This window comes from Triticum aestivum, chromosome 3B (genome assembly GCF_018294505.1).
Source record: "Triticum aestivum cultivar Chinese Spring chromosome 3B, IWGSC CS RefSeq v2.1, whole genome shotgun sequence".
Taxonomy (NCBI): domain Eukaryota; kingdom Viridiplantae; phylum Streptophyta; class Magnoliopsida; order Poales; family Poaceae; genus Triticum; species Triticum aestivum.
The window spans coordinates 801,938,420-801,959,350 of record NC_057801.1 but is presented as its reverse complement, the minus strand read 5'-3'; the positions used below and the strand labels follow the sequence as shown (position 1 = coordinate 801,959,350).

The 20,931-nt window shown below is 45.3% G+C and overlaps 3 protein-coding genes across 3 annotated transcripts; 2 read left to right on the top strand and 1 right to left on the bottom strand.

Annotated features, from left to right (window-relative positions):
• The first annotated feature begins 577 nt into the window (after positions 1 to 577).
• Positions 578 to 4,257, top strand: LOC123066700 (uncharacterized). Its single transcript, XM_044489737.1, has 5 exons — positions 578 to 841; positions 2,264 to 2,353; positions 2,874 to 3,201; positions 3,325 to 3,526; positions 3,947 to 4,257. The coding sequence occupies exons 1-5, from the start codon at positions 816 to 818 to the stop codon at positions 4,069 to 4,071; spliced, it is 771 nt and encodes a 256-aa protein (XP_044345672.1). The 5' UTR covers positions 578 to 815; the 3' UTR covers positions 4,072 to 4,257.
• A 9,840-nt stretch (positions 4,258 to 14,097) lies between these two features.
• LOC123067956 (uncharacterized) lies at positions 14,098 to 18,329 on the top strand. The gene is made up of 8 exons (XM_044490516.1): positions 14,098 to 14,307; positions 14,916 to 15,084; positions 15,642 to 15,858; positions 16,025 to 16,138; positions 16,356 to 16,436; positions 17,055 to 17,334; positions 17,432 to 17,639; positions 18,205 to 18,329. Exons 1-8 carry the CDS (start codon positions 14,098 to 14,100, stop codon positions 18,327 to 18,329), a joined length of 1,404 nt encoding a protein of 467 aa, XP_044346451.1.
• Positions 18,330 to 19,567: 1,238 nt separating this feature from the next.
• On the bottom strand, positions 19,568 to 20,685 carry LOC123066699 (B3 domain-containing protein Os03g0212300-like). Its single transcript, XM_044489736.1, has 2 exons — positions 20,575 to 20,685; positions 19,568 to 20,485 (listed from the first exon to the last, which is right to left on the bottom strand). Exons 1-2 carry the CDS (start codon positions 20,644 to 20,646, stop codon positions 19,736 to 19,738), a joined length of 822 nt encoding a protein of 273 aa, XP_044345671.1. The 5' UTR covers positions 20,647 to 20,685; the 3' UTR covers positions 19,568 to 19,735.
• Between the last annotated feature and the right edge of the window lie 246 nt (positions 20,686 to 20,931).

Here is a 20,931-nt window from a genome sequence, read left to right as displayed (position 1 = left end):
TGAGGAGGATCGAGGGTTGAAAAGAGGAGCGGGTCTCCGGATAACATATTTTTATGTGCCTCCGGATAAGTGCGGCTTATTCATCCACATCAATTACACCATTGACCATGACTACCTTGACCACAGGCACATCATCATGATCGGTCACCTCGACATTGACAAAAGGCATATCCCTACATCTACACATCGGCAACAACTCCAATCAATAGTTTCTGCGTTGTCACTAGTGTCGAAGCCACTCCTTCTGTGCCCGCGGGAGAGAATAGAGTAGAGACAAGGAAGACACCATAAGGGGACGCAGTCACTGCTCTAGGTGCCGACCTATCAGCCATTGAATACACAATGATGATGGCGCAGCGAAGAAGATGACAAAAGCGCGAGACTTCGAATTCACTCGCAATCATCAGCTTCACTCCCACTACGACCGAGGAGGTGTTAAAACTTGTGTTTGTATTTTCCAACAAAAACGTACGTACGTATAATAAACCCCTAAAAGAAACTTCGCAAGAAAAAAAAAACGTACGTACTGTACCAAACAAAGGGCAGTCGGATTCGAACCTCGGATGCAGCTGTATTTATTTACTCCCGTAGAAGAGGGAAGGGCAGCACACAAACCGGAAACCGCGTCCGTTTTGGAATCTAATCGATCGATCGCTACGCTCTTGTATACCTATATAATCAATCTGACCTGCGTACCCAGCAGTGGGTCAATCTCACGCCCTGAGATTAGAGAGAAGAAGAACCGCATACATATACGATCTCACGATCGATTGGGTGCGCACAAGTCGATCTGCAGGGAATCATATCGGTCGACCATGGCGGATCGGCCGGGAGATTCGTGGTAAATTCCTTGCTCCTCCTCCAAGTGCATGCATTTTTTTATGCCTGTTATCATTTGTTTTTTCCTTTTCAATTCAAAAGGGCCCCCACATATTTGCTGTTCCAAGGTTGCTTCGGTTGTTACATACTCCCATCTCCATGCCGTGTCCATGTTATTTGACCTGGATACCATTGGGCCGCCTCCTTCATGAGCCCATGGGCTCCGGTTCCTCCTCCTCCCCCGCCGAATCTGAAGGAAGGCAGGCGGCAAAGCGAGCAGCCCGCCTTACCCGGATCTCCTCAAGCAGCTGCAGCCTCTGCTCCGAAGTGAGCATGATGTAGGTGGTGATCCGGCGATCCGGCGCCTTGGCATGGCAAGCGGCAGACGGAAGTGGAAGTGTCGGCGGCGGAGAAGAGAAAGGGGTAAAAGTGGGGCGGGCTAGGGTTGGGCCGCCGCCGTCCGGGTTGAATAGTCGGCTACCTTCCTCGGGCGGCACGCCGGAGCGGCGCCACGCGGTGCGGGGCGGATGAGGCGCATGTCAGACCAACGGTCTCTCCGTGTCCCCACCTGGGGCGAACCGTAAGTCCAACGTTGCGGGCGTGTCCAGGGGGTCCAATATCCGTCTCAGACATGGCCCAGGTATGAGGAGTACCGGCCGAGCGTTTGTGACGGCTTTGGGGAGCCCGGTTGGGTGGCCAAAAAATGTCCGTGCACTGACCAGGACCGTCCGGGCGTTTGGAACGAGTTTGGAGGTCCGGTTGTAAATGCTGATAACACTTTTTTAACAGAAGATAGAAACCCCCGGCCTCTACATTCAAAGATGCACACATCCAACTTTATTATATTATTAGTCTACAAAGTCTGACCAAATAAATACATGGATTAACTCAAAGCCACTTTGGATGGCATTTGCTTCATGAAAAACATGATAGTGATTAACACAAAAGATTTATACTGCTACAAAAGGGTACTTTATTTTGTAAGATTTACATAAATAAGTCTAGTTTGTGAGCTCGAGCGCACAAGCACCCTTTGCTACAATAAAATCAAAAAATATATTTAAAAAGTTCAAAAAATCTGATTTTTTTTTACAGCAAAAATTGATGCCTTTTTCACATGCGTGCAAAATTTCATGGCAAAATGACATTCATGCAGGTCTCGGTGAAAAAAACAAAATCGATGCTCCAAAATGCTTCCAAAAACAGTTTTTTTCGAGCATGATTTTGTCTTTTTTTGCCGAGGCCTCCACAAATCTCATTTCATCACGAAAATTGGCACACATGTGTAACACACATCCTGTTCGAAAAATCAATCTCATACGTACGGTTCTGTGTGAAATTTTGCCAAAGTAGAATTAATCATTGGGTTTCATAGATTGTGCGGACGGCTCTGCTTCTGTTGTTCACACTAGTAATTCTGAATCATTGGCATGGTCTGGTTCAGGCACAAGGAGAATTTGCCAGAGGAGCCAAAGCAGCACCATCCTGCTCAAGCCGCAGTCTCATCCGCTGCTTCCAGAGGGAGGTACGCAAGGTAAAAAAAAAAGACTCTCTCTCTGACTGTTCTCTGTTCAATATCATTTTGGGTGTTGAAATGTGATTGCGGCCTTGCGGAGTCGGTAACTTAAATCCCCTCAGGTTGCCAATATTAAGCCCATTGCAAACTACTGTTTTCATGGTTACTTGAATTTTTCTTCATGCACTGCCAGCTGCATTGATCATGGGCTAAGGATTGTACTGAACCTATCCGTTCCAGAAAATGATAACATCACAACTGCTCAGAAGCTCTGACTGACAGTAGCAACTGTCATCCACGCCTGACAGCTGTTTAATTCGTGATGTCAAATTTGAATTTGAGATAAACCATGCAAGTTTTTGATTTCCTGTAACCGGTTTCTAACAAACTCTGCACGCATCTCTCAGAGAGACACACCATCACTTAATCACAGTAAAAATGGAAAAACAATACTGGTAACTTCAATTTTGAGCAGTAGAGCGTGCCAAATGGTCTTTGATCATTTCTATGACATGATCATAATTTGTCGATGCATCAGGAGTCGAGCTGGGTGGGCTTCCAAGGAGAGGAGTACCCCATGCATCAGGAGCCAAGCTGCTTATGCTTCTAAGGAGAGGAGCACTCCTGAAGGTGTCAACATGGACGAACATGGATTTAGGTTTCGGTTCAATTTCCCTCGACCCAAATATGAGTACGGCACCCTGGATTTCGGTGAGGACGATGAAGATGAGTGTTTACCGAGGCAGAGAAAACCTCCGGAGGTAAGGAATGCACTCCGTGAGAAGAGAGTCGCGTTTCGGCAAAAGACCACGCGCCTCCATGCCAAGGTAGCTCTGCGTAAATACAACAGAGCAAACAGCACCAAGGTCTCTCTCTCTCTCTCTCTCTCTCTCTCTCTCTCCCTCTCTCTCTCTCTCAGTGTGTGTGTGTGTTAAGTGTTAACCCGGAGTTCTATGTTGTGACTGTACCTTTTAATCTTTCTTTTTCAGTTTGAGCTGGTGGAGGTACGAGTGATCCGTCAATTTTGGGAGTTTGGAGGGGGCTGCATCCATTACAACTTCACCGCTAAGCCACAGGATCAGCATTCTGCTGATGACGACAGCACCAAGCTCTTCTTCTCTGAAATAGACTCCCCTTTCCATGGCGAGAATGATGTGCTCCTGTGCTGCATTGTTGGGGAAAATGATAATGGTACGTACTTGCTACAGAGATTCTAATTTATGTATATATATGTGGAATTCGTTCTTTTTCCTTGTCCTGATTACTTTAATTTCCCAGACCACATCCTGGATACAAGATGTCCATGCAGTAAACTCGTTGAAACTAGTACAATCCTTGTGATTTTGCATGCCTTTCCTGCTACATGGAGTGAATAGTGTCACCTTTCGCAATTGTAACATCCTGCAAATAGAATGAACGTTCGTTTAAACTGTCAGTTATTTCTCTACATCATATGTCCCTGCTGCTTAATGGATGTAAATATGCATGCTATCTATATTTTCAGAAGTCCAGAGTAGCATGTAATCGTAACGTTTAGGTTAGCTGCAATCTATTTTGTTTATTCGTGTTAATATTTGTCTGACTCTTTTTTTGTGTGTGTCTGTTTTCTAGGGCATTGTCACGGCTGCGAAGGCTTCAAGCCAACCGTTGTTCACCCTAGTAGCCAAGCATATGGCGGCGGTAGTAGTACGTGCATTGATTTTGCTGGTTCAGACGGCAGCTCAGAGAGTGATTAAATACTCAAAATCTTGCAGTGGCTGAACTCGGTGGTTGGATTTGGCTTGCATGACTAATCTTCCCGTGTATTCTGTCTTAACTCTTCTTGCCAAGAAAATTGCACTTCTGGTGGTTAAATGGTTAATGCCTTCCTTAAATATCTTTTAGGGGGTATATTTGTAGTGAGTTGGTAAGTAAAGTTAAATGTGGACACAGGAAGTGAAACCAGAGTTTTCGTCACATGCTGTGTGCTATCGGACAATGTCATATTTTGGTCTCGTGACTTGCTTACCCTTGCAAATGTCCTTTTGGCTTCTTTTATCTATGTGATTTTTTGTTTGTTTGTGTTTCTCAATGTAATTTCTTGAGATAATTGTTATCTCGTAGAATTGAGTTATTATTTCTGGATGCTCTGTTGTTTTTCGGTAAAGAAAGTTGAGCATTGCTCCGTCGTAAAAGAAGTGTAAATTGTGGGCTTGTGAGAGAGTTCACAACTTAAAAATGTTTCACATGGAGCACCTAGATGATTAGATGGATTCGGGTAATTAGAACAACAATTCATCGAGCGTGACGTAGCCTTGTGCCAGTCGGTGTAGTTTGAACGGCAAAATTCGTCCTCCACAATGCATTGTTCGAGCTCTTCTTCGTCTAAATGGATTCTCCGCAGATACAGTGCTAATGGCCGAAGGGTTGAACCAAGGGAGCTACGGCGCAATAGGGGTGATCATCGGCCAGATTGCATGTTAGTTTGCATGTTGACTGTAATGGGCATCCTGTGTTCGTCCTCACTAAGCATCTGCAACGGGCGCTATAGATATGGCGCGCTGGGTGATAACTCTGTAGTGTCGTGGTGTGTCGAGGATGATTCCTCCTTCACCACTCCCGATAAGACTCTGTCGTGCAACACCTCAAGTGTGAACCTTGAGGGTGATTCCTCCCAATTTCATCTTGACGATTACATCGAGTGGAATCCTTTGAGGGTGATTCCTCGGGTTTTCCCCCCTTGGTCTTTTGGACACACGGTTACCTTGACCTTTACCTCAGGCCCATGTTAAAGTCGGGTCAGCCCCGTGGGGTACCCACGAGATATGTGAAGTCAGGTTGACCGTGGGGTACCCGTGATAGTTACTATTACTTGGGACTGAAGGGACAGGCGGTACCAGCCCGGTAGAGGTGGACCTGAGTTCCTGACAGTCTCTGCATAGTCGGGTTGACCTGGAGGATAAAGATGAGGCACGGCCGGGCAGGTAGACCGCCCTAGTGAGAGCGTTGTGCCTGGCCCTTGCCGTATTTCCTCGAGACAGGGCGACGGGGTCACATGATCATGAGTCTCTTCTTATCTCCGTGAGCTCCCAATACACTAAGGGTTTGGGTATTTTATCTGAGTTGGCCACTGGCCTATTTGCAGTAACCTCCACGTGGGACCAATTATGGTCACTCGGCGTCGTACGTTTCTTCTAAAAGCTCTCGCAGACGTCCAGTTCGGCATTGTGGCACAGTCGGATCGTGCCATCCATGATAGAGGTGGCGCTGGTATTCACCCTGCACATAACGACCCGGAGTGCAAAGGGAGATGGGCCCAAGACCCCGGAGTGCTTAGGTTGTTGACCAGCGGGGACCTCTCTACGGAGCCTAGGTAGGGCTATGTCGTGTTGATCTTTCGAGGCCGGACATGACCTAGGAAAGTGTGTCTAGCCAGAGTAATCAAGTGTGTTGGGTAATGTGCTGCACCCCTGCAGGGAAGTTATCTATTCGAATAGCCGTGTCCACGGTAATGGACGCTCGGAGTTGTATCCTGACCTATTACAACTATAAATGGATACTTGAGATATGAGATGGATATGTTGCTTCGGGATTGCTTTCTCGCAGGGAGTCGAGGAAGGATCTCTAGGCATTAATACTACAACACGCTTTTTAATTATAAAATACTATTATGTACTCTTCTACATGCTGCAAGATGCTTGAAGATGCTAGTCTTCGACAGGCTAGGTTTTCCCTTCTCTTCTGGCATTCTGCAGTTCAGTCCACAGATACAACCTCATTCCTTTGATACGACGCATACTTAGCTTAGATCTAAGTCTTGCGAGTACTTTGGATGAGTACTCACGGTTGCTTTGCTACCTTGTTTTGCCTTATATCTGGTTGCTGCGATCAGATGGTGGATCCCAGGAGCTAGCTGCCCCCGTCTACTACTACGACCACACCGTTGGAGCCTACTACTACGTGGAGACCGCCGACGACCAGGAGTAGTTAGGAGGTCCCAGGCAGGAGGCCTTGCCTTTTCAATCGTTATTGCTTTTGTGCTTGCCTTCTTAAGGCAGTTTTGTTTAACTTATGTCTGTACTCAGATATTGTTGCTTCCGCTGGCGCTTGTGTTTCGAGCTTATGCATTCGAGCCCTCGAGGCCCCTGGCTTGTAATATGAAGCTTGTATTATTTTTATTTGTGTCTACAGTTGTGTTGTGATATCTTCCCGTGAATTCCTGATCTTGATCGTATATATTTTGCATGTATGTGATTACTGTACGATTGAATCGGGGGCGTCACAAGTCGCTATACATCAATATGCATATTTCCAATTATTTTGTTGCTCGTTCTTTATGGCCTGTGAATGGTATTTTAGTTTTCTTCACTATTTGGATGGAAGTTGCAAGTGTCAGATGATTCATAATCATATGACTCCATAATCCATCATTATGGAATTTCTTCATGCGGATTTCTCCAATGTGACTAAATGCAGTGTGATACATATGAGGTATTTTTTATGAGCCTTAGCAGTTGAACTATCTATTCAACCATATTTGGAAGATAATATTTCTGTAGCAAAGTATTTAGTAACACAGTAGTTTGATAGTTTTGATAATAACAGTAACAATAATAGGAACAGTAACAATAGCGGTTTTGTAGTGCATTCTAACAGCCGGAGCAACAATAGTAACTTAGCAAAGATCAATATGAGCAAAGCGTAGGCATTGGATCAACGATGGATATTTGGGTTGGATGACATTCATCATATAAACAGTCAGAACCTAGAGCGATACACAATAGTTTCAAATTCATCAGTTCAATGTCGGCATGTATTCCATATATAGTCATACATGCTTATAATAATAATTTGCATGACATCTTTTGTCCTACCTTCCCGTGGCAACGAGGTCCATAAGAAAATTTAAGGGATATGAATGCCTCCTTTTAATAGAGAACTGAAATAAAGGATTAACACAGGGTGAATACTTTAGCTCCTCGAATTCCAGTTATCCCTAGAGAGTATCCCAACTATTGTCACATTGGGGTCTACGGATCAGAATAATAACAAGTGCATACAACTAGCATATAGGATCAAGAACTCAAATATATTCATGATAACATAGAGGGGACAAATATGAAATCATGACACTCGGACCCTAGTGACAAATATTAATAATAGCAAAGTGGTGTCTACTACGCAACCTTCTTCTTGTAGACTCATGTTGGGCCTCCATGCGTAATGTTTTGTAGGACAGTATCAAATTTCGGTCAAGTGGATGACCTAAGGTTTATAAATCCGTGGGAGGCATAGTATGAAGATGGTCTCTCTCAAACAACCCTGCAGCCAAATAACAAAGAGTCTCTTGTGTCCCCAACACACCCAATACAATGGTAAATTGTATAGGTGCACTAGTTCAGTGAAGAGATGGTGATACAAGTGCAATATGGATGATAGATATAGGTTTTTGTAATATGAAAATATAAAAATAGCAAGGTAACTAGTAACAGAAGTGAGCAAAAACGGTATTGCAATGCTTAGAAACAAGGCCTAGCTAGGGTTCATACTTTTACTAGTGCAAGTTCTCTAAAAAATGATAACATAATTAGATCATATAACAATCCCTCAACATGCAAAAAAGAGTCACTCTAAAGTCACTAATAGCGGAGAATAAACGAAGAGATTATTGTAGGTTACGAAACCACCTCAAAGTTATTCTTTCTGATCGATCTATTGGTCTATTCCTATAAGTGTCACAAACAGCCCTAGAGTTTGTACTAAAATAACACCTTAAGACACACATTAACCAAAACCCTAATGTCACCTAGATATTCCAATGTCACCACAAGTATCCGCGGGTCTGATTATACGATATCCATCACACAATCTCTCATTCATCTATTCAAACCAACACAAAGAACTTCAAAGAGTGTCCCAAAGTTTCTACCGGAGAGTCAAGACGAAAACGTGTGCCAACCCCTATGCATAAGTTCACAAGGTCACAGAACCCGCAAGTTGATCACCAAATCATACATCAAGTGGATCACGTGAATGTCCCATTGTCATCACGGATAAGCACATGCAAAGCATACATCAAGTGTTCTCAAATCCTTAAAGACTCAATCCGATAAGATAACTTTAAAGGAAAAACTCAATCCATTACAAGAAGGTGGAGGGGGAGAAACATCATAAGATCCAACTATAATAGCAAAGCTCGTGGTACATCAAGATCATGCCAAAGCAATAGCTACTGATACATACCCTCAGCCCCGAATGTGAACTACTCCCTCGTCATGGAGAGCGTCGGAATGATGAAGATGGCCCACGGTGATGATTCCTCCCTCCGGCAGGGTGCCGGAATAGGGCCCCGATTGGTTTTTGGTGGCTATAGAGGCTTGCGGTGGTGGTACTCTCGATCTAGGTTTATTTCTGGGGGTTTCTATATTTATAGGAATTTTTGGCGTCGAGAAAAAGTCAAGCTGGATCCACGAGGAGCCCACAAGACCGGAGGGCGCGCACTAGGGGGTGCCCTCCACCCTTGTGGAGGCCTCGTGGCTCTTCTGGCCCAACTCTTTTGCTTCGGGGGCTTCTTCTGGTGCATAAAAAATCACCATAAATTTTCAAGTCATTTGGACTCCGTTTGGTATTCCTTTTCTGCAAAACTCAAAAACAAGAAAAAAACAGAAACTGACACTGGGCTCTAAATTAATGAGTTAGTCCCAAAAATCATATAAAACAGCATATAAAACATCCAAGATGGATAATATAATAGCATGGAACAATAAAAAATTATAGATATGTTGGAGACGTATCACAAAGTCATAGTAACATCAATCTCAGAACATAGTGGATACTAGGGATCAAGCCCTTGACTCTGTTACATGATAAATCTCATCCAACTCCATCATCGCCCAGCAAGCCTACAGATGAATTATTCACTCCCGGGGGTGGGCATCATGGAATTATTGATGAAGAAGGGTTGATGATGACGACAATGACGAATCCCCCCTCTCTGGATCCCCAAACGGACCCCAGAACCGCCCTCCCGATGAAGAACAGTAGGCGGTGGTGGCTCCGTCGTAAAACACGATGAAACTTCTTCTCTTATTTGTTTCTCGGGGAAAAGGAATTTATAGATTTGGAATTAGAGCAGATGGAGCCTCGTGAGCCCCACAAGGCATCAGGGCGCACCCTAGGGGGCCTAGGCGCGCCATGTTGCCTTGTGAGCAACTGGTGTCCCTCCTTCGGTAGATCTTCGTTCCAATATTTTTTATTTACTCCATGAAAAATCTCCGCCAAGTTAAGTCCGATTCTGAAAACTTTTATTTCTGCACAAAAACAACATCGTGGTAGTTCTGCTGAAAACAACGTCAGTCCGGGCTAGTTTCACTCAAATCATGCAAATTAGAGTACAAAACAATAGCAAAAGTGTTTGGAAAAGTAGATACAATGGAGACATATCAGCGCTGGCCATGACTGGTGTGCCAACTGACGGAGCAAATTCCCATCAGATCACTCGGTAGGGGTCCAAGCGCAACTGGAAGTCATGGACCGGAGATTCGGAGTACACACCAGGGTTTTAGCGAGGTTCGGGCCTCTGGAGAGTGATACCCTACGTCATGCTGGCTTTGATGATTCATAGTGAAGGGATATCTCGTAATAGGGGTTACAATGGTTTATGAGATTGCTGCCGAGAATTCTTCTATCTGAGAGTAGATGATTGATGAGTACCCTAGACCTTCTTTTTTATAGACATGAAATATCTAGGGTTTATATAATATAGATGCAATCTGGTGCGCTGCCGTCCTTTAGCCTTGGGCGTCAAGAAGGTCGTCTTGCCTCCTAGGATTTGCGTCGTGTCCTGGACCTGGCGGACCCCTTGTGATGGATGAGGCCGGGCTCCTGGGTGTAAGCCACCCCTGATACATGACGCCGTCAAGGGGCATGGGGTGCTTCGTGTTCGCAAGCGCAAGCAGGACTGCAGAAGGCCGAAGCAGAGGAAGACCATGCAAGGGTCATGCCATGCGTGAATGGATCGGACGGCTGTGCAGACGGTGATTTCTAAGAAATCATCTGATTGATCCATAGCAGCCGCCTTTAACAAATCATCTGGTTGATCCATAGAAACTGGCCGCTGTCTGGGTTGAACTTGCATCCGTGTAGAAAAAAAGGGGGTTGAACTTGCATATATATGCAGCTGAGTCCTGAATCTTTACGGCCGGATTCAAAGGGAAACAACTGTATTTACTCCAGTAGATAGAAGAGGGAGCGGGAGCGCACGAATCGGAAACCGCATCCGTTTTGGAGCCTATAGTAGGAGGCCACTTTTATATATGCCTAATGATATGACCTACGAAAGAGATAATCTCACACCTTGAACTGCTGCGTACTTACACAATCGTGGAATCAGTCGACCATGGCGGATCAGCGGGGAGATTCGTCGTAAGTTCTTTTGCTCCTCCACAAACTCTGCCCACTCTTATAGTCCATCAGCCGGGAGTAGGCAGGTTTTATGTCTGTGGATTGCGATGTTCGGGATACAAGTGCGGTTTCTCTTTTTTCTGACCCGCGCCCCATATTTTCAAAAACACAAAATTTATGTTTAGTCCTGTTCTAACATGATTCGATATGTGTTCCTAGAATTCATAGAAATAAGTCAAAGTTTATGGGTCTATAAAGGAAAAAAGTAGATCCATTTTCACCCACGTATTCATCTTTTTTCTGTAGACCATGGTTCGAGGTATAATTTATATCCCTTCTGTTCGGAAATAGGTTTTAATTCAAATTTAAGTAACATGATGAGTAACTTATTTCTGAACGGAGGAAGTAGAAATTTATACTGTCCACATCCGCATTTGCTGCAAAAAAAGAACTTCTGAAATTTCTAGGCTCTTAAAGGTGACATTTAAGAAATTAAACACATGACTCGTTGTAGTCCGGGGTCTAAATTCATCTTTTGCGTGCCTAAGTCTAAGTGGCGTCACAAATTTAAGAGTATGGTACAATTAACTTGTTAAGCCCACAATGGGTGTCTTTAGCCAATCCACCACTTTCTAAACCTCCTCTCATTTTTGTCGAAAAGAAGGATGACCTTAGGGCTTTGCATCAAGTGATACACATGATCATATATTATTGAGGACATAAAACCTAACACCAGTACCAAAAACGCCGATTATAGAAAAATTAAACCAAAGGCCATCTAAATGGTACTCCCTCTATAAAGAAATACAAGAACGTTTAAATCACTATTTTTTGAATTTTTTTGAATTGTCACACATGTCACGTGATAGCGTTTAGATCACTATTTTAATGATCTGAATGCTATTATATTTCTTTATGGGGGAGTAATTTGTAATTGTCCAGTTGTACCCGGAGGCGAGAAAACTGATTTGAAAAATAAAAGGTGTCTCGGCTCCCGGCTCCTCGTCGTTCCCAACAAAGTCCCCAATTAAATTAATTAAACAAACCCTCATTCGTCCGCTGACCTCCTCCGCTGTCCCCGTCTCCGGCGGCGCCACCCCACCATGTCTGTGGACGGCTGCTTCGTCCCGTTCCACACTCCTCTTCGGGAGCCGACTGCCTACGACCACTGGGGGAAGGGCCCGCAACCCTGCTGGTCGCAGCTCGATCTGGACAAGTGCGCAGTGAGAGGCTCGCAAGGGCAAGGCGGCGTCGACAGGTGCATCCTGCACTTTCTCAACCGCCCCGTCGCCGTCCCCCCAAGGCGCCGAGCAATTTGATAAAATAGCACGCTTTTCCTCGTACCTTGATAAAATAGCACATCTTTCTTTTTGTTTGATTAAATGGCACATTTTTCCTCCATGGCTAGATAAAATGGCACAAACTGTTTTTTTTTCAATTTTCATGTATGAGCCTACATGTTATAATATTTTGGACGATTTTGCCCTTTGGTCTTTTTTGCCTTCAACTGGTTCGATCGACTCTCTTAGAGATCTGTTTCGATCAAAACAGAGGGAAACGACCCTGAGCGAGGAAGACGGGCCGCCGCCTCGCCGGCTTCTATCCAGTGTCCACACACGCCGCCAATTCCATCGCCGCTGCCTTGCCGTGCATCTGCCCTGACGTACTGCCCTTATCTCCCGGCGCTTTGTCCCCCCTCTTCTCGTCTCCAGTCACTCCACCCGTTCTGCGGCCGCCGCCTCAACGCACGAGTGAGTCACAGGTTTCCTCCCATCTTCTCTATTGATCTCTCTTTAATGCCTCACCGACGTGACAACAGCTCAAGCTAAGCCATAAACACTAAACAAAGTTTTTAGTGCGCTATCTTCAAGCAGCACCACTTCCCAGCTAAAGCTAGCAACTACAGCAGCGAGCAGGCACGGTCAAGTACAGCAACGACCAGCTATAGCTAACTACAGCAACGAGCAGGGGAAGAGTTAATTGCACAAAAGTACCACAATTCGGTCATCACATGCAGATTGGTATCACGATTGCTAATTTTTATATGTCAGTACCAACATTGGTCCGGGTTTTTGCAAATTAGGCTAAAACGCGTATTTATATGTATTGACAGTGTATCTGACCGTTGGGGCCCGTCTGTCAGGTGCCGACGTGGCATATTTTTGCAGAAAACCCCTTGGCTTTATCACATAAATGCCCATTTTTTCGCAAAAAAACCACTATTGAGAGGAATTTTTTTTCGTTCGCAAGTTTTTCACGGACTTTTTTGAAAGTTTCCGGCGAGCGATTCGAACCCGCAACCTGCAGGACTGCAGCTGGGCGTGCTAGCCAGTACGTCACAGCATCGCCGTTGACATAATCCAGGCGAGAGACGTATTATATCAGTACGCACACGCTGGGCCGGCAGCTGGGCCAAGCAAAGCCTGCAATATTTTGGCTGCTCACGCATGATCTGAGGGCGCACTCTCCCTTACTCGCTTGATAATTGATCGACTCGCAGCACTCTAGCGAAAGCCTAGCAGGCTTAGATCTTTGTCCTCTAACTCATTGCTGCATTTCACTTTCAGCGTGATATCGAAATGCATAGGGCCAAAAAGAGTCACAGGAGCACGGGCAGGACCTGTTAATACTAAATGTGGATCCTGCATGCAACAACCACCAATTTGAGTAGACAATGAGAATATCTCCAATATTGGGCAAACCTTCAATCCGCACATCATCTTTCGTCCGTGAGTAAACAGTATGTTTTCGTTGCCACTCATTTGCTACCCTGTGAAAGCATGTTGTATAATTATTGCCCTCCAACAGCCACTTCTTGCTACACCGTTGAAATCAATAGTATTCATTATCCTCACAAAACTGAGCCGATCCAGTTTATATTTCCCTCTACGTGCAAGTTGCTCTCTCCTAATTACTCTCGTCTCCTCCTCTAGATCTTATAGTTCATTCTGCACCTTCTTGTTCAGAACAATAAAATTTCTCCTCTTCTGTTTGTCCCCCATGAATTTAAACATTTTTGGGTTTCCTATAATTTGAAAATAAATCTATCCAACGGGCATTTCTGATGGGCTGGTTACAAAGTGTTTCTACTCTATCAGAAACTCAGGCTGCTTTCTCCAACTTTTATCGTATCGAAATTCGTTTGATCTTCCATCAGCGACTAAACAGTATATTTCCAATAAATTGATGATTCCATTGCATCTCATCTTGCTGTATGTTCGAACAATGATGTTCCTACTATATTTGATTTCACCATTGTTCTAGATCGATAGAGGTAGGACATTACTGAATCACAATTTACTGTCACCACATGCATAGATTAAATATCTCTTTAATTGAAGTGCAATCTCCTGCCACTACATGCAGCTCGGATCCCTGCTATGTGTTTCACGGACGAGCCGACGAAGCCTGGTGTTACTAACCCCGAGCGTAGTATGCAGATCTTTTCAGTTAAAGTTGAGAAAATATATGGGGATTTACATTGGCCGCTGAATGTGTTTGGCATCGTTGCTGTGAGGGATGACCTGGATCACCTTCGCAATATTATCTTTGAGCACAAAAGGGATAACTGTCAAACTATCAATGAGGAGGTTATTATTTCTTACATTCATTATATTTTATCTATTTCTAGCTTTGCAACACAGCCTTTTTTATTACTGTCCTTGAGTGTTGCCGTATTGTATGTACCATGTCTCTGTTATGGTTTTTACTTCACAACCCCTGGTGTATGTTTGATAATAGTGTTGTCTTTTATTGTACTTCATGGGATCTGGCTGCAAGATGTTTTAAAAATGTGGCAAGTTATTGGAAAGCAAATGTTGCAGACATGGCTTTCGTTAATATGCTTTGAGCTATATGTGCAGCCCTCAACCATTATAGTTCCTTTTTTTTTATGTTACACTAACGTATTTAGGCTAATGTTTTCTGCCACCATTTGTTTATGCACCTCACATTGTATTATGGCCAATGCATGGTAACGTTTTCTCTTGATTGTGCTGCTCAAAATTTACCTCTTATCCGGCTTCACTTTACTTATTAGTTTAAATTTGCTCTGTTAGTTTGAAGGGTCCAGAAATTAAGTTACAGCTTTTTTTGCGAGGGAAATTAAGTTACAGTTGATGACCAGCTCTCCTTTTTTCTTATACCAATATTCGAGATATTCTCATTGTTTACTCAAATTGGTGGTTGTTGCATGCAGGATCCACATTTAGTATTAACAGGTCCTGCCCGTGCTCCTGTGACTCTTTTTGGGCCTATGCATTTCGATATCACGCTGAAAGTGAAATGCAGCAATGAGTTAGAGGACAAAGATCTAAGCCTGCTAGGCTTTCGCTACGAGTGCTGCGAGTCGATCAATTATCAAGCGAGTAAGGGAGAGTGCGCCCTCAGATCATGCGTGAGCAGCCAAAATATTGCAGGCTTTGCTTGGCCCAGGTGCCGGCCCAGCGTGTGCGTGCTAGTATAATATAACTTTCGCCTGGATAACGTCAACAGCGACGCTGTGTCGTAGTGGCAAGCGCGCCCAGCCGCACACCTGCAGGTCGCGGGTTCGAATCGTCCGCGCTCGCTTTTTTCCGTTTCGGTTATTTATTCGTTCAATGCGCCGGAAACTTGCGAACAAGTCCGTGAAAATCTTGCGAACGAAAGAAAAATCCCTCTCAATGACGGTTTTTCTGTGAAAAAATGGGCATTTATGTGATTACATATAAAGCCAAGGGGTTTTCTGCAAAAAATATGCCACGTCGGCACCTGGCAGACGGGCCCCAACGCTCAGATACACTGTCAATACGTATAAAATCAGCCTTTTAGCCTTTTTTGTAAAAATTTAGACCAATGTTGGTACTGACACGCAAAAATTAGCAATCGTGGTACCAATCTGCATGTGATGCCCGAATTGTGGTACTTCTGTGCAATTAACTCGCAGGGGAACGCCAGCCAGCAAAACAACAAACGCACGCTACGGCCACGGAGCGAACTGGACCGCCACGCGCTGCAGGGGAACTTGAAGTGGCGGCGCCCTTCTTCTCCCGCACGGCGAGGAGGCAGCCGGAGGGCAGCGTACAACGGCGCGGTGGCGCCCTTTTCGGGCACGGTGTGGGAGCGGACGGTGGCGCCTCCGCCATAGGAATGGGCGGCGCGCGGTGAGGTGGTGCCGTGGGGTAGGAGGCCCGGCAACGTCACAGCACTCGGTGAGGAATCACGACGGGATGGCAGAAAGGGACAAAGGGCAAAATCGTCCGATATATTCTGATATGTAGGCTCATACCTGAAAATTGAGAAAAAAGTCAGTTTGTGCCATTTTACCAGGAAAAGTGTGCCATTCATCAAACAAAAAGAAAGATGTGCTATTTTATCAAGGTACGAGGAAAAGCGTGCTACCGCCGCCCCTTGCCCGCTGCCCAAGCTCTCGAAGCTGTCCCAGTACGTCTCATCCTTCTTTCCGGTGTAGCCATTATCGTGCTTGGATTCGATTCGTTTCGAATTCCACTCACATGTGTCCTATCCGACAACAATTAATCTCCTACGGTTCCGAGTGAAATTCCGGGATAGTAGATCAGTAGAATTAATCATTGGGCTCATAGATTGTGTGGACGCCTCTGCTGTAGTAATTCTGAATTATTTGCATGTTCTGGTTCAGGCAGAAGGAGAATTTGCCAGAGGAGCCAAAGCAACACCATCCTGCTCAAGCTGCAGTCTCATCCGCTGCTTCCAGGGGGAGGTACGCAAGGTAAAAATATATATTCTCTCTCGGTTATCATTTTGGTTATGTTGAAATGTGATTGCGGCCTTGCTGGGTCGGCAACTTCAATCCCCTCAGGTTGCCAGTCCATTCCATTGCAAATTTCTTCCTCTGTCCCATAATATAAGACTTTTCTGAAACTACAAATATCTTACATTATGGGACGGAGGGAGTACTTTTTTCATGGTTACTTGTATTTTTCTTCTTGCGCTGCTAGCTGCATGGATCATGGGCTAAGAATTGTACTGAACCTATTCGTTCCTATAACAGCCGCTCGCAAGCTCTGGTTGACAGTAGCAGCTGTTATCCACGCCTGGCACCTGTTTAATTCACAATGCCAAATCCGAATTTGAGATAAACTATTCAAGTTTTTGATTTCCTGTAACCGGTTTCTAACAAACTCTGCACGCATCTCTCAGAGAGACACACCACACATCATAACAGTAAAAATGGGAAAACGATACTGGTAACTTTATTTTTGAGTGGTAGAGCGTGCTATGTTGTCTTTGCTCATTTCTATGACATGATCATAATTTTTCGATGCATTAGGAGTCGGGCTGGGTGGGCTCCCAAGGACAGGAGTGCCCCATGCATCAGGAGCCGAGCTGCATGTGCTTCCAAGGAGAGGAGCACTCCTGAAGGTATCAACATGGAGGAACATGGATTTAGGTTTCAGTTTACTTTCCCTGAACCTGATTATGGGGAGTACGGCGCCGATTTCGGTGAGGAAGAGGAGTGTTTACCGAGGCAGAGGAAACCTCCGGAAGTAAGGAATGCACTCCGTGAGAAGAGAGTCGCGTTTAGGCAAAAGACTGGGCAGCACCATACAAAAGACTGGGCAGCCCTGCGTAAGTACAACAGAGCAAACAACACCAAGGTCTCTCCTCTCTCCCTCTCTCGTAAGAGAGTGTGGGTGAATTGTGTGTTATCCCAGTGCTCTATTGTAACTGTACTTTTCCATCTAGTTTTTTCAGTTTGAGCTGGTGGAGGTGCCAGTAATCCGTGAGTTTTGGGAGTTTGGAGGGGGCTGCATCCATTACAACTTCACGGCTAAGCAAGCAGAGGATCGTCATCATTCTGCTAATGCCGATAGCACCAAGCTCTTCTTCTCTGAGGTCAACTCCGCTTTCCATGGCGAGAAGGATGTAGTTCTATGCTGTATCGTTGGAGAACATGATAATGGTGCGTATTTGCCAGAGAAATTGCTGTTTTCTAATTTCTGTATATATATGCAATTCCTTCTTTTTCTTTATCCCGCCTTACGTATGTGCATTTCCTAAAGAGTACTTTTTGCAAACCAAATCCTGGATATAAGATGTCCACATGCCATAAACTCATAGAAACTATCAATTCTACTGATTTTGCATGCCCTTCCTCCTACATAGATAGTGTCACCTTTGGCAATTGAACAATCCTGCAAATAATAGAACCTTTGTTGGAACTGTCAGTTATTCTTCTAGATCATATGCCCTGCTACTTAATGGATGTAAATATACATGAAGGAGCAATTAAGCAAAAGCGGCATTTTTGAGATGCTCAAACCTCCTTATTTAGGCTTCCAGTTAGTTATATACATGCTATCTATATCAACAGAGTAGCATGTACTCATAAGGTTTGCGTTAGCTGCAATCTATTTTGTTTATTCGTGTTATTTTTTGTCTGACTCTTTTTGTGTGTTAGCTGCAATTTATTTTGTTTATTTGTGTTAATATTTGCCTGGCTCTTTTTGTGTGTGTCTGTTTTCTAGGGCATTGCTACGGCTGCGAAGGCTTCAAGCCAACCGTTGTTCACCCTAGCAGCCAAGCTTATGGCGGTGGTAGTAGTACTTGCATTGATTTTGCTCGTTCAGACGGAAGCTCAGAGAGTGATTAAAATGCAAAATCTTCCAGTGGTTGAGCTCGGTGGTTGGATTTTTTGTTGCATGCATGGCTAATATTCCAATGTGTTCTGTCTTAGCTCTTCATGCCAAGATAAATGTACTTTTGGTGGTTAATGCCGTTCTTAAATATCTTTTAGGAGGATATATTTTCGGTGAGTAATTAAATAAAGTTAAATGTGGACATGGAAAGTGAAACCTGAGTTTTTGTTGTATGTTATGTGTTACGGGATAATGTCATATTTTGCTCTCGCAACTTGCTTACCCTAGCAGACCTCTTTTTAACTTCTTTTATGTTTGTCAGAAATTTTTCTTTGTGATTCTCCATGTAATTTCTTGATATACTCATAATCTCGTAGAATTAAATTCTGATTCTTGGTTGTCATGTTGTTCTTCATTTAAGAATGCCTATGTTACTCCACTGTAAAAGAAGTCTTAAATGTGGGTTTACATCATGACCCCTCCTATCGTGGATGCTGTCCTACATCATGACTTGTCAAAAAAGGCTTTCACCTTGCTTCATTGTTTGTAAAGCAGCAACCGAACAATATGCAATGGTAGCCCACACGCACATCAATCCTGCTCGAGGTTCCAACTACCATAAAACCACAAATGGCCAAGCTAAGATAAGCACAAGAACTAAAGGGGCTCTCTTGATCCAGATGATGAGCACATGTCTTCATAGAGGGCCTCGACACACCTCACGATGCGGGGAACCACTCCCCCACAAAGGTGAGGTTATTGTCTGATCTAGAGAGAAGGGGCGCGGAAGCAAACGTCAAGAGATGTCGTCATTGCCTCTAATGACCAAAGCCTTACGCAACTTTCACTGATGCCCCTCCTCCATAGGAACCGACACACAAAACCATGAACGCTGAGGGAAAGCATGGAGTACACAACTCCAACAAAACCTCAAGCCCCGGAGGCCCATCAAACCAATCTCGCATGCGAGGAGCGTGCCAGAGGCCGGTTGTGTGCTCATAATGTCTGTATCCTCTTGATGCTTTATTTTAAGCGAAAAAACCTTTTAAAACATATATGGGCAGTTCAATCACGAGCTAACGTCTAGAATATTTATACCCCGTTGCAATGGCACTGTCGTAGTATAGCATAAATAAACCCGCAAAAAAGTATATAGTACAAACTTTATTATATACTATATAAAGCAACAACCGAACAACATACAGCGGTAGCCGACACACACATCAACCCAATGCTGGTATCCTTACCCTGATTGATCGTGAAATATTCAATATTAGTTCCTAGTGGATCCATAAGGGTGAGTGAAATCAGAAGAGTTGATCCAAAATCCAATTCCACAAACGCAACACATTGCAGCTTTTTCTATCACGAATTAATAAAGGTCGCCGGCGATTGATTGCTCACGACTACGACGATTCCCTCAGCACTTGGCTTGCACCACCTGATCGCCGGTGTCAGCGGGCCTGAAGACGCAGACGTCGGAGATCCTGAGGCCGTTGTCCCACGCGAAGCCCTCCCAGCCCGCCATGATCATGCCGCCCTTGCTGCCGACCCTCACAGACACCTCCCATCGCCGGTCGCCGCGGCCGGCCACGCTCAGCTCCGCGGTGCACGACTCGGCCCATCCCACGCGGGCACAGAAGGTCTTGGTCAGCTCCATGTACTGCAGATGGAACGGCTGCTCAATGCCCAGCCGGAGCGCCCCATCGTCCGACGACGACTGTCCGCAGGAGCCGGCCGGCGAGGCGTTGGCCGGCGAGAGCTTCTTCCTCCTCTTTGTCCCGGTCGTCGCCGGCAGTGACGACCGTGAGGGGGACCGCCCGTGGTGGTGGTTATCGCTGCCGGACTCCTCCACGTCGGGGGCAGCGTCGTCGTCGTCGATGTTCGTCGTGCTGCCACGCTCGCCGTCGAAGTAGCTGCTGCAGCCAGACGTGTCGAAGGGCTCGACGGCAAAGTCGAGGTCGCCAAGGTGGTCGAAGACGAGGAGCTGGCCGGCGGAGAGGCCGCAGCCGGCGACGAAGCTCCGCCACCCCCTCCCGTCGAAGCGCAGGCCCGCGGCGCCGTGCCGGACGAGGCCCACGTGCCACGACCGGCCCGTGGGGTCGCGCAGCGTGGCGACGGCGAGCACCGGCGGCCGGTCCAGGCGCGCCGCGAACTTGGGCGGCAGAGACTGCAGGCAACGGCGACAAATCGTCAGGTATAGCGCAGCAGATTACGGACTGATTAATTAATTGTAGATTGGACGGCGACGGCGCTTACCAAGCTAGACTCGAAGGAGCCCGGCAGGAGTATTTTGAAGAACTTTTGCCGTAGTACGGCGTCGCCCTCCATGGCCGCAGCAGATCGATGGATGAACCGGCGGTTACAGTATCCCCGTTTATGTCGCTGCCCTTCGGTAGTCCTAGTACGTGATTATATATCGGCGGCCTTAGAGTTCAATTTCTTTCTTTATTCTCTTCGTTCCGGCCATATATAACAGTCTACGGTTCGGGCTCGTCTTCGACTCCGTTACGAAAACAGTCCACGGTTGGCCATTTTTTTCAGAATTCTTCTATGTGACAAACTTTGACTTGTAGTTTTCAAATTTTATTTTATTTCGGACCAACGGATTAAGAT